This window comes from Mustela erminea, chromosome 13 (genome assembly GCF_009829155.1).
Source record: "Mustela erminea isolate mMusErm1 chromosome 13, mMusErm1.Pri, whole genome shotgun sequence".
Lineage (NCBI taxonomy): Eukaryota > Metazoa > Chordata > Mammalia > Carnivora > Mustelidae > Mustela > Mustela erminea.
The window spans coordinates 23,932,066-23,944,963 of NC_045626.1; the positions used below are offsets into that span (position 1 = coordinate 23,932,066).

The following is a 12,898-nucleotide window of genomic DNA, read 5'->3' on the forward strand; positions in this document are numbered from 1 at the left end:
GTCCCACTGTTCACCAATCAGAATTCCTGAGGGTAGGGTTCCTTCCTTGGATCTGGTAAAGCTCCTTAGGCCATTCTCACTGAGGAGGCACAGTTGGGAAAGGCTGGGCAGGTGAATTAAATGGAGGTCCTGGATTCCACGTGGGAAGGTCTTAAATGCAGAGAGTTTAAGAAGCCCCTTCCAGCGTCTGAGGTTCCAGAACTATTTCTGCAGCGGGGATGGACACACACTGCAGCTGAGAACTACCCTCAGAGGCTGTTCCACATTTAGGGACAAATGCCACCTTCAGATAAACCAAGGTCCTTTTCTTCTACAGTATTTGCTCTCCGTCCGCCAACTCCTGCCAACTACCTTCCTTTGGGCTGAAGTTTACTTTTCCACTACAGGTAGAAAGAGGACAGAAGCTACTGCAGGAAGCCAAATGTTATTAGCGGGGAGGGGGGCGGCGGGACGGGACAAAAATGAGGTAGAAAGTGGCAGAGAAATGGAGAGTGCGCATGTAAGAGAGAAGAACATGCAAGACTTTCCGCAAAAGCTAACTATAATCCTCTAGTGGGGGTGACGGCGGTTAGGAGCCTAATTGGAAGCCGTGGGTGAAACAGGCAAAACAAGTAGAGAAGCTACGAATCCACTTCTTTAGCAAGGACTTTAGGCCAGGGAGCTCAGTTTGACGGAGACCGTCATTGGTATAGCTAAGTCCCCTTTTATAACCTCCCATGACAACTGAATTTTAATGAGAATGTTGAACGCAGCCACGTGAAGTTCGGGGGAAATGATGGGAGGTTTCATGCATAGACTTCCATTCCTCTATTTCCTCTCTCCCTCCCCCTCGCCGTCTGTTGCTTCTCCGTCTTGTTTCCACTCTCCCTGCCCGGCTTCTCCCGAGGGCACCGGGAGCGTGGCGCGGCAGGTGCAGCACCCGCGCGCACCTGTGCCGGCGTGCCCTTGGCGGCCAGCAGGGGGCGGCCCGCGCCAGCTCCGCGCCCGGCCCCGCCCCCGGCCCCGTGGACCCCGCTGCAGCGGGGGCGCGGGAGGGCGCGTCCAGCCCGGCCCCCGCAGGGCTCAAAGGCGGCGGCCGCACGGCACCCTCTGCCAACTCCGCGGCCCTCCCTCCCCGCCTTCGGCCCTCCCCCTCGGGCGCCCGCACCTCCTCCCATACCTGAGCTGGGAGCGGCGCCGCGCCGCCTCCTCCCCCGCCCGCCACTCCTGCCCGGCCGCAGCTGCGCCGCCACCGCGGGAGTAAAGGTCGCGCCGGCCGAGGGCGAGCCGGCCGCGGCGCCTCCAGGAAGCCGGCGGGACAGGTCCCGGGGCGAGCGGTGAGACACCGGGAAACTCTCGGCCGGCCCAGGAAGATGGCGCCAGGAGGGCCGGCGGTGGACTGAGAGCCGGCGGGCGGAGAGGAGTCGGGACCCGCCGCGCGGCGGGGCACGGGCGAGGGCCGCACGCCAGGCGCGGTGCCCCGGCGCGGGCCGGCCCGCAGGGTCATGTCGGTCGGCGAGCTCTACAGCCAGGTGAGTGCGGGCCGCGCGCCGCGGTCCCGGCGGCCCAGGTGAGGGCGAGGGCGGCGCGCTGCCGGCCGCCGCGGCCCTCGGGGGCGCCCTCTTCTGCGGTCCCCGGAGGCGGGCGGGGGCCCGGGAGCCACCTGGCAGCCTCCCCCTGCTAGCTCCCCGGCGCCCAGAACTTCGGGAGGCAGAGAAAGTTTGGCTGCTCCGGGAGCGTCCTGCGCTGACCGGCCGCGACTCCCGGCGGCTCGGTGGCGTCCGCTCGGCAGCTCTGCCTCCGGCCAGGTCTTGTCGCCCCCTCACCGACGCCCTGCTGTCGCTTTCCTCGCCTGGTTCTGCGGAGTTTTCCGGTCCGTTGTGGGGGCGGGGATGGTTGCTGCCAGTGTGGGGCCCGGGGCGTGGGGGACAGCCCTGCTGCCGCCCCCTCTCCTGCCCGTGGACCCCGCTCCAGCCGCTCTGCAAAGCAGCTCGCAAGGGCGTTCCTCTAAGGCTTCCTTTAGCTCCAGCGCACCAGTGGGGGAAGCCCGCACTTAGGGGATGTTAGCACTCTCGGGATGGAGAGAAGGGGACCCAACCTGCTGTAAGGGGCTGATGGCTAGGGTGGGCAAGGGGAGATAAGCAACGGGAGAAGTGAGATGCTCGAAGGATCTGCAGAGACCCCAGGGAAGCGCGTTCTTAATTTGCGGGGGGGGGCGGCTGGAAGCGGCCCCTCCGCGTGGGTACCAGGAAGGCTTCAGTTACCGATGGGAAGGGGGTCGGAGGAACGCTGACCTGGGGGTGGAGTTTGGATTTCCGGGATGTTCTCAAGGTCAGCAGGGATGTGCGGGGCTCGGCCCCCACGGTCGGGAACAGGTGCGGCTGGGTGGAGACGCCCTGCTTCCGCGGCAGTTGTTTAAAGTTCGGGACTAGCCGCCGCCTCCCCGAGCGTCTACGGCCGCTCAGCCGCCGCCGCGCCCCGCTCGGGTTTCAGCTTGGCAGGAGACCGCGACGGGCCCGGGCCTGTAAGCATGTGCCCCTCCCCCCTTCAGTAAGTTTTAGAGGCTTGCACGCTCCGTCTTTTCCGGGGCTGTGACCCGTTTGACAGTGGCTCGTGCGTCCGTGTACGTGCACGGGTGGGTGTGTGCGCGCTGGGCCCGGGGAAGGGTGCGCGCGCGTGGGTGTGCGATTTGCAGGAGACCTGCTCCGGCCAACAGGTCTAGGCGGGGAGGAAGAGCTACTTCCGCGTCCTCACCTGGCTCTTGCTCTCCGCTGTCCCGTGCGTGGGCGAGCTCTGCGGCGGGGTGGGCTGGCTGCATCGTTGGACGGATTTTCTAATTTCTCCTGGGAAGAGAGCGAGCCAAGCTGGGAGGACACTCCAGAGGTGGCTGTAGAGGGTGGGGTCACTGCAGTCTCGAACACCTCCTCCACCCACACTAGGGCTCCCGGCCCGGGTTGCGCGTGGGTGACAGCTTCGGGAAAGGGGGAAGGCTGGGGGAGAGCGGTTCGGTGAAAATCTCTGGCGTGCCTGGCTTTGAAAAGTGCCCCACGCTTTACCCCTGTGCGTCTTGGGAGGAGCCCTCAAAGCCCTGGCTTTCAGTTTTTCCGCGAAGCGGGTTGTCAGGCGCTTGGACTAGAGCTGGAACCCCGGGGAGTGGAGACGCCTGAACTGGAATGTAAAGACTTGAAGTTCTGTTAACACTCAGAAGTGCACGGAGACAATACTCGACTGCCAAATAAAACGAGTGCCTCAATGGCCCATGCCTGCCATGTATCACAAAGTCCTTCATCAGGTCACTGTGGTTACTACGTGAATGAAGCTAATGGATAACTGAATAAACCTGTAATTTTGAAGCCCTGATCTTAAAACAAGATTGGATTGCTTTTCATAGACGACACTTCCAGGGGAAAACACTTGATTTTTCTCCTTAGAAACGAGTATATTATGTTATAAGTGAGTGAATTGCATGTTAATTATTAGAAATGGACCCTAGTGGCAGTCCGGTCCAAAGTTTGAAAGTAATTTTCTGGGTTTGTGGTAAGGACCAAACTATCCTAAGAAAAGGGTCTTGAGGGAACACCCAGATCACTTAAATTGGCTTCATGGATATTGAGGGTTTGATACAACTCAGGGTTTCAGAATGCCTTTGCAGGGCTGAGGGACTTGACCTGATGGTGTTAGGGGGGTTTCTAGTTCTTAATCACTTTTAGGTAGATGAATCTGAAATTTGAGACTTTCTGTGGCTCACCAAGTAGCTTCCAGATTGAATTTTGAGCAGTTGTTGTTGGAGTTAGACTTAAGCTTTATTATGAGAAGCTGGTACATTGTTACCATTATTACCCTACTTGCTAGGCTGGATTCTCAGTATGCATATGAATCACAAATTACTTAGAGAAACCGTGCCTGCTACTAGGATTCATTTTCTTAGGGAGTTGATTTGTTCATTTCAGTGTGTTAAAACAGTTCATGTTCTCCCTTTTAACTTGCTAGACTAGTTTAATGTGATGAATGCTGGATACAGGCATGCACTGTAATGTATTATGCATGATGGAAATAATTATCCATTATGTCAACAGCATTTATAAGTGGGTTGGAAATATTAAAGCCCTTTAGGACTATACCTGTTGCTTTAGTGACCTAGTTGGAAGATATTATTGGAAGGAGAACTGTAAGTACATAAATTAATCTGAAAGTACAGTTTCAGGTAAAAACATATTATTCTATTTCTACTTATTCTAGAAGAATTTTTTTTTTCCTCCTCTGCCACATCACTGTTTTCTAGCAGTTGTACTCTCCAACTGGATGCTCTCATGCTATGTGAAAAAATTTTTTGAGTTTTTAGTCCTTGATGATGGTCACTTCCCAGCTTCCCATCAACAAGGGAATGTCTGTTTTCAGAAGACCCAACACCTCATCTTTGAGAAATTGCTCTCTAGTGAGACTTTTCTTGGAGGGAAGAGAATTAGAGTCCATGCCAGGCACTTTAAGGGTCATGTCAAGGTGCCACAGCCTCCTCTACTCTTCACAGGAACCTGGAGCTGACAAGCAGCGGTCGTGTCCCAAAGTGCATGTATGTGGCGATTAGTCCTGCTTTTCCTGTGGGTTGGAGGTATGGGCTAACTTGATTCGCACAGGTCCCAGGAAGAGACCTGAGCATGCGTAAGCATTAGAAATACAATTTGTGATAACTGCAGAAAATAGTCTGACTTTAAGTTTTTCCTCAGAATAACCCTTCTTATAAATACTGTTTTTTCAGAGGAGTCTTTCAGGAGGCTGTTTGGATTTTAGCCAGCAGTGACAGAAGTCGCAGACTGAAACAAGTACCTTCAATTTTCTGGTTGATCCCCCCCCCCCCCGCCCCCCCCCCGTAATTGATAAATGGTGTCCTAGCCGGGATTGTTTGCTGCTGATTTACTGGTGGAGCCCCCCCCCCCCGTGTATGTTAATGGGGGCTTTGTCCTCTGCTTTCCTTATGCATCGGGTATGCAGGTGTCTCCTGGGTGTCCGTCTGGAAAGCAGCAGGAGCCGCCTGCCTCTTGTCCCCACGTGCCACCCTTGGAAGCATTAAGGATTCACTCCTACTTTTGGCTCCCAAGGGATATTTCAGAAAACTGGTGCCGGTAGAGCTGTAAGTGGTAGCAGATGCTGGCAGTGCTCCTGTGGGCCCTTGACTCATCTCTGGTGCTTGTTCACTCCCGATGGCACCTGTTTCTGTCCAGGGTTCTTGCAGCCTGAGCACACACCCCTGCCCCCAGGACAGTCCTTTAACTAAAGGGAGTATAACTCCTTTAGTTATAAAGTACCTTCCACACTCTCCAGCCTTGGGAACCGGACTGCCCTAGGGTGAGGCCCCTGCTCTTTCCAGAGCTGTGCAAGTTGAGCCCAAGTTTCACGGAACCGGACTGCCCTAGGGTGAGGCCCCTGCTCTTTCCAGAGCTGTGCAAGTTGAGCCCAAGTTTCACTTGGATTTTGCTGGATATCACACCCCTGCTTGCCTTCTTCTCCCCTGTCCCACTCCCCCGGTCTTGGGAGCACCACCCAACAGGTCACTTAAACAGGAATCTTCATCTTGGGATCTGATTCTGGGAACCATGGTGGCTTGGCCGAGGGGATGTTGAGAAACTCAAGGGCTCTGGCTTCCTTGTGGTCCTTTGAAGCTAGGTTAGCCACACAGAGGCCATTAGTGTGCCCCCATCCCTCCCTTCTTGTCCCCAGTTCTGGGCATGTTCTCTGCCCATTACAGGTGTGCACTGAGTGAGCGTGCCCCGCCCCAGCCCCCTTATCAGTAGTTCTTGTCCCATCCTTCCACCCCCTTCCCCCAGGCCGAGCACACCTAGAGAACAGACAACACAGCAAACCTTTTTTGGAGCCTCCGGTGTGTTTAGCATTGTGCCTTGTACTGAAGAGATGCTTATGAGCTTGTCCCCGCATCCACCCCCCCAAATCCCCCTGCCCAAATTCCTCCTGGAACTTTCTTGTAGCTCTTTGCTGACCCCATGTCTCCCACTCGGGCCTCTTGGGAAAGCTTGCATTCTGGCTGCTAGTTTCTTCCAGTTTCCTTCTGGTTAATGTGCTCCGAATAGTTCAGTTGACTGCAAGGTACCCACCCCCGTGAGAGGCTTCTTGACCACTCCAGGTCTGGTCAGAGTCTCTCCATATACCGTTGTACTTACATTGTTCAGAGAGATGGCATCCACTTGCTGGTTGGAGGGCCGAGGCACCTCTAAGTAAAAAATACATTTTCTATGACCTGGCAGATTTTTGTTATTCCTAAATATTTTGTGTTGTAATGGTCAGCTATAAGGTATACGGCTAAAAACCTTTAAGTCCGAATACAGCCTTCCCTGAGTGATAGTGTATTTCTTTATACATAGTTTCCAAGGTAGACTTGTATTAGTTGAAATAGTTGGCCCATCATACATTTCAGTAGGCTCCCCAGAAACAGCATTAAAAAGCAGTTCATTTAAGAGTGGAACGTCTGTTCGGATGGGCTTGTCTGCACAAACATTTTGCATTTGCTCATTGTCACTGGGCAGTAGAACCTGAAGTGCACGGAGTTAATACAGCCGTACCCGTGTGTCCTTAACGATACAACATTACCCTTGTGTCACGGGAGGAGCCCAGACACTCCATTGTGGGTGTTTCGTGGAAGCAGGAGTTGGGTGTGCTGTGGTGGGGGGCGGTGGGGGGGGGACAAGGGGTGGGGAAGGACTTCCTTTAGCAGTGGTGGGCTGTGACTGGGCCTTGAATGAATAGGATTTAAATGGACATGGAGGATGCAAGGGGAAGGGCATTATCAGGAGGCAATGGGAGAGGGCTGGGAAGCATGGAGGGGGGAGGGATGAGCGAGACTGAACTGGGGATGGCAGCCGTAGTAATAGCTTAGCTCTTGCTCTTGGATCATGAAATTTTAGACTTCTGGAACAGTTGCAAAAAACAAAACAAAACAAAACATGGAGTTGTGTGTTATTCCAAATACCCCCAGTGTTCATGCCATCTGTAAGCATGGCCCAGTTGTTGAAACGGGGAAATTAAGCTTCATGCGGAACTAACTGGTCTGTGAACCTTACTGAAGCTAATCAGTGTTTCCACTAATGACCTTTCTCTGGGCCAGGGTCCCTTCTAGGATTCCACATTGTTTAGCATCTTTGCACCTTTGATTTCCAGCTAGGGGCTGTTTCTCCGTTTCTTCTCTTTTATAACATTGGCAATATGAGTATGGGTCCATTATCTTGTAGAAACGTCTTCAGTTTGGATAACCCTGGTGTATTCTGCTTACATGGCATTTATGAATTTTGGCTAAGAAAACATCAGGAGAAATCAATTGCTCTTAGGGCACCATATCAAGAGATCTGTGCTATCGTGTCCCATTTCTGATGGTATGCCTTCGATCCTTTGGTTAAAGTGATGTCTGTTTCCTTTTATTGAGGGGTATTTACATACCAAGATATGGGGTGCTAAGTATCATTTTTAAAGATTTATTCACGAGAGACAGCTGCAGAGGGAGATGTGGGGATCAGTCCCAGGATCCTGGGATCCTGACATGACCCAAAGACATGCTTGACTGAGCCACCCAGGAGCCCACTTTCACTGTTTTTTGTTGTTGTTGTTTGTTTTGTTTTTTAGCCACTTAGGGATTATTGAGCCTAAAATTCAGCAAGGGCAGGAGTCATCAAATACGACCTTGAAGTTTCCAGCTTGAGGGTGGACAGAAAAGTTGGAATAGGGCAAGGAATACTCAATACTTTTTCTTTTTTCTTTTTTTTAACCTGTTCAGTTTGGGGTGATACTTTCCACTTATATAAACTGATGTTTGAGGATATATGAGCTTAAAGGAGAAATGTTAGGATCTGGGGGTTCTTGCAAATAAAAATTATGGGTAGGATTTTCTCTAAAGAATGCCAGTCTTAGAACATGATTTTAATAAAGATCAGATCATGACCTTGGTGTGGGCAGTCCTGGCCTCTGGTCATGATCTTGGTAAGGACTGTCCTGGGTATATAGTTAAATGCTTTGCTCTGACGCTTTGGAATAAGTGGATTGATTTTTTTTTATTTTTTTAATTTTTAATTTTTTTTTTCATCTGAAACTGGGACGGTACCTGCGTCTTAAGAGTCCTGGAGGATCACGTGCTTTAACCTGTGAAGTGTCTTGTGCACTGCACGGGCTTAACTGGTGATCCGCTTTTCTCCCCCTGGAGTCGTCGTGCTGTGTGGTGGGTGGCCTTGGAGGTTCTACTCTCCCACTGCCCCCCTGGGGAATGGGCAAGAGCTGTTTGAAGGAAGTTTTCAATTAAAGCTGTGCTTTCTGGCCTTTCATGGGAGTTCTTAAGGGAAATCTAAACACTTTTCACAATGCCTTTTTTTGTTTTTTTGTTAATACAAACGATTATTGAAACAATTCCTACAATGTGGGAAGGGCAAAGTCTCTAATCTCATTCCCAGAAACTGCTGCTGTTAATCACTTACGTATAGCTTCCAGACCTGTGTTGTTCAATAGGGTGTTCCTAAGCACTTAGTGGAGAGGAGCTGGAGGTGTTAAAGACAAAACCAAACAAAAACAAGGACAAAAAAACCCTAAAAACCCAACTCAGATTTTAAAGATTTTGTACAAAAGATGAATGTAAAATACCTCCTGCTATTCTTGATTATATGTTGAAATACTTTGGATATATTGGGCTAAAGTGTTTGATTCACCTATTTTTAACATGGCTACTAAAAAAATTTAAGACTCCGTATGTAGTTTGTTAGGCAGCACTGCTTTATTGATGCATGGTTCAATATACACTTCTTAAAGATTTTATGTATTCGAGAGGGAGACCAAGCACACAAACAGAGGGAGGGGGAGGGAGAAGCAGGCACCCCCACTGAGCAAGGAGCCCGATGTGGGGCTGGATCCTAGGACCTGGAGATCATGAGCTGAAGGCAGATACCTAACCATCTGAACCACCTGGGTGCCCCAGTATACTATACTTAAAAATGGGGTCATGCCATAGATACTATTCCAGATCTTAAGCTACTGTGCCCCCCTAACTCTGTGGCGTATAAAGGTAATTTTACCATTTAATGGCCATATAAAATGGCATATTATGGATTTACTATAATGCTAACTATTCCAATTTTTTTTTTTTAAGATTTCATTTTATTTATTTGACAGATCGAGATCACAAGTAGGCAGAGAGGCAGGCAGTCTCCCTGCTGAGCAGAGAGCCCGATGTGGGGCTCAATCCCAGGACCCTGGGATCATGACCTGAGCCGAAGGCAGAGGCCTTAACCCACTGAGCCACCCAGGTGCCCCTAACTATTCCAATTTTGATGAACATTGAATTGTTATAATTTAGTGTGTGTGGAAAATGTTGCAGAACATTCTTGGAACCTCTTTCCAGTTATTCACTTAGGATATATTCCTAAGGGTAGGATTGTTGACATGTATGTTTAGCTGTCCTCAATACGACCAGTAGCCTCCAAAAAACTTTCTTCACCTTTCCCTGGCACCGGCCGTTTTTGCTCCTCTTAAACTTACACTACCAGGTTCATTTTTGACTTAAAGTTGGTTTCCCTTGTAGGATTGAGCATCTCTTCATATGTTTAATGTGTTCATTTGTAGGTTTCCTTCTATTACCTGTATCCGGGCAGACACTTAATGGAATGAGCCACCCAGGTGCCCAATAGCTAACTCTTTTAATGGAAGCACGATTAACAAGATAGAGGGTGTGGAGGGCAGGAACCCTTCTGCACTATTGGTGCAGCCACTATGGAAAACCTACGGAGGTCCCTCAAAAAATACCATATGATCCAGTAATCCCAATACTGCGTATTTACCCAAAGAAATGAAAACCCTGATTCAGGGAGCCAAGATAGCTGTCATTCACGGAGTCTTTTTTGAGCCAGGTTATTTCTAAGTGCTGTGTATTAATTCACTTAATAGTAACTCCTTTCCGTTACAACTGGAGGAGTTTATGGACTGGCCAGAAGATGTACTTCTCTTACCAAGGAAGTAGGACCTCCAGTGTCTGGTCGGAACTGGTCATTTTTGGGGAAGATGACAAGGTAAGTTTAAGTAGTGTAAGCTTCTGCCTTCCACGAAGATTTGTTCCATTGATGGTAGAACATCTGTACAGAAGAGTCTGGTACATGGAGGTTGCTTTCTACCTAGTGCTGCCCTGTCCCCCAGCAGCAGAGGATCCTCCCGGAGGACAAAGGAGGAAGGAAGGATGGTCTGAATACAGAAAGGTGGGCAGATGGTCAGACCCTAGAGTTCCTTTCTTTAGGAACTTAGTGCTTTTCATCCTCCTGCCGCCACAACCCTCAACCCCACGGGCATCCTGGTGCCTTGTCACACTGTCCCAAATGCAGGCAAAATGGTCTTTGGCTTTCCTTAGCTCTCCGTGGCCCCCAAAACAGTTCACCTCTTGAAGATCCAAACATAGAAGATGTAAGACACTCAAGCAGTGTCAACCTGGGGGACTGGAAATGTAACCATTTTGACTCCTTTTCAGACGCTTTGCCTGGCTCTGTCCCCCATTCCCCCAATAGCACAGCAAGAACATCATCTTTCTTGCCACACTTGGTATCTAGTGAGCCTCTTGTTCTAAGAACGAGTGGAGAGCAGGCACGGTCCTCTGGGAAGCCCTTTTCCATCTGCTCATTTAGTCCGGGGCCTCTTACACAAGGTTTCTCTTCGGCATCTGAGGAGGGCACCTTCCAGAGGGATAGCCAGGACTGTAACTGTAGGGGCTTCACCGGGGCTTTGTCCAAGCGGTTCAGCAGCCCCATGCAAGCAGGGGCATTGTAGGTGGGACAGGAGGGAGGTCCTCACATTGTCTGGATGCTGGAGGGGGTGAGTGCTGGTGCTGTCTTGCTGATTTGCTGTGGGAATGATGAAGCCTCTAAATCTGAGGTCCAAGTTAATAGCTCATAATGCTCCTCTTAACATTTATTCACTGGCTCATAAGTTCCTGCCCTCGTTTGAGTGACTCTGATACCGACGTGGACCCTGGAGGCTTTTCTCTCCTTGGCTGAAGTTTGGGGAAGGAATGAAGAGGCTCATCAGGGAAAGTTAGTGATTTTTCCCAGAGAGCTTTTGCCAGAATGTGTGGTGATGTGAAATCCTAAGTGAACAAAAACATCGGATGCTTTCTGCATGGAATTCAAACACTTCCCTTCCAGTGTTCTCTGCACCAAATTCCGCTCCCCCGGCTTAGAGACCAGCCTCTATAGGTAAAGCTACTGGGCAGAATTCCAGTTCCATTTGTATTCTGACCTCGGAACTGGTCATTTTTGGGGAAGATGACAAGGTAAAGATCCTTGAACTGGTAAAATGTACTATATTTGGCTACTTATTTGTGTGCCCTGGTCATTCATTGGGCACTCTAGTTATCTCTTGATAACTGGCCACTGGGGCCTAGTACAGTCTTGCCGATGACAGGCTGCATGCTTATATTATTATCTCCAGTTTAGGTGCCACTAGTCGTGTTGAGTGCTTTAGAGAATGCAGACAGAATGCTACCACCAGCTAGGAGTTTCTGATTAGCAAAATGGACCATGTTGTTGGAGGACGTATGTATATAATGAAACTGAGTGGGGGGAAAACCAGAATGGTGGTGACCTGGGGGATGGTGCGGCTGTCAGCAGACTGCCAAATCGCATGGTGAGTTCACAGGTTTTTGTTACTGTGCTTCACCAGTGACCTATCTGACTGTTTCTGCTGAAAATGGGATGTTTTCAAAGCCAGATTTTATGAACCTCTGACATAGCCTGGATGTCTTACGCCTGTGTAGTTGATGGTTTGTGCATATCTGCATGGTTCCTCTCAAGGTGTGGGTTGGATCTTCTCCCATCCCTTCGTTCCCAAGTCACAGTTCTTGCATACTGTGGGAACTCCGTGAATGCTGTTGGATCACGCCTCTTACACTGCCCTCCTGTTTCCAGGTCATGGCACTTCGAGGAAAGGCCTTTTTTCCACTAAGGAGCCAGCTTTACTGTAACGTTTTCTCCTGTCATTTTGGCTTTTGGCTTCGGGTACCCAGTGGAAGGCCCATCTGTTTCTTCTGGCACTTGCCTCAACCTATGAATGTGGAGCCCCTGTCAGGAGATAATTAAACGTTGTTTTTCTTTCTTATTACTGTGCCTGAAGGCTCAGCACAAGGTGTGAATGTGGAATAACAGCAAAGTAATGTTTGTGGACATGGAAAGCTCCTATAACTGCCTTGGTTTTGAGTAGCCTAACCTATCATGATGTCCTATATCATAGCCTATAATATCCTAACAATTATGATCACAGATTTTTTTTTTTTGCCTTTCCTAAGGTTGTCACTTACATTAAAAGCCTAATCTCCTGTTTATTCCCAATTCAACTTGATTAACCGTCTCAGGCAGATGCCCCTGAGTCCTTATGGGGATTGGGGACAAATCCTGATCTCCATCCTTCGTGTGAGCTCAGACAAAGCCAGTGGCTTGCAGGAGAGACTTGCTAAGTCAGGAAAGAAAAATCCAACTGAGTTGGTTTCTGGAGTCTTCCCTTACACAGGTGGTCCTCCGTCTTCATCTGAAGATTGATCCCTTTGGATTGATCACTAAGCCAGCAAGTGTTCAGGGTATCTTCTACCTGCCGGGATATAGTCACAGCCCATCCCTGCAAAAGTGTCTTTTGACCTTGGGTTCTCCCAGTCTAGTGGTTCATTTCTTGTATGAATAGGCTTGAAGATATTAGTATGTTAAAAAAAAGATAAATTGCTTTGTCTCATCACATTTAATCATTTTCGATTTGCTTATACTGGCTAATGAGGGCTAATGTTTGTTTATAAAATAAGGAAAATGAGTGTTTCCTCAGCCAGGAACGAGTTTCTTTGCTGTCGAGCTGCTTGTTCCTTTGTCGTTTTGTGTGTGTATACATGTGTGTGACTGTGTCACATACAAAC

The 12,898-nt window shown here is 49.8% G+C and overlaps 1 protein-coding gene and 1 long non-coding RNA gene across 2 annotated transcripts in view; one reads left to right on the forward strand and one right to left on the reverse strand.

Moving 5' to 3' along the window:
- Positions 1 to 1,001: 1,001 nt before the first annotated feature.
- Positions 1,002 to 12,898, forward strand: part of MYO5B (myosin VB) — a 339,234-nt gene continuing 327,337 nt past the window's right edge. The window contains exon 1 of the mRNA XM_032310014.1: positions 1,002 to 1,511. Coding sequence (XP_032165905.1) covers positions 1,485 to 1,511 — 27 coding nt within the window. The 5' untranslated portion in view covers positions 1,002 to 1,484. The remainder of the gene's footprint in view (positions 1,512 to 12,898) is intronic.
- LOC116571730 lies at positions 1,845 to 3,119 on the reverse strand. Its single transcript, XR_004277964.1, has 2 exons — positions 3,036 to 3,119; positions 1,845 to 2,822 (listed from the first exon to the last, which is right to left on the reverse strand). It is a non-coding gene; the product is annotated as an uncharacterized LOC116571730 (long non-coding RNA).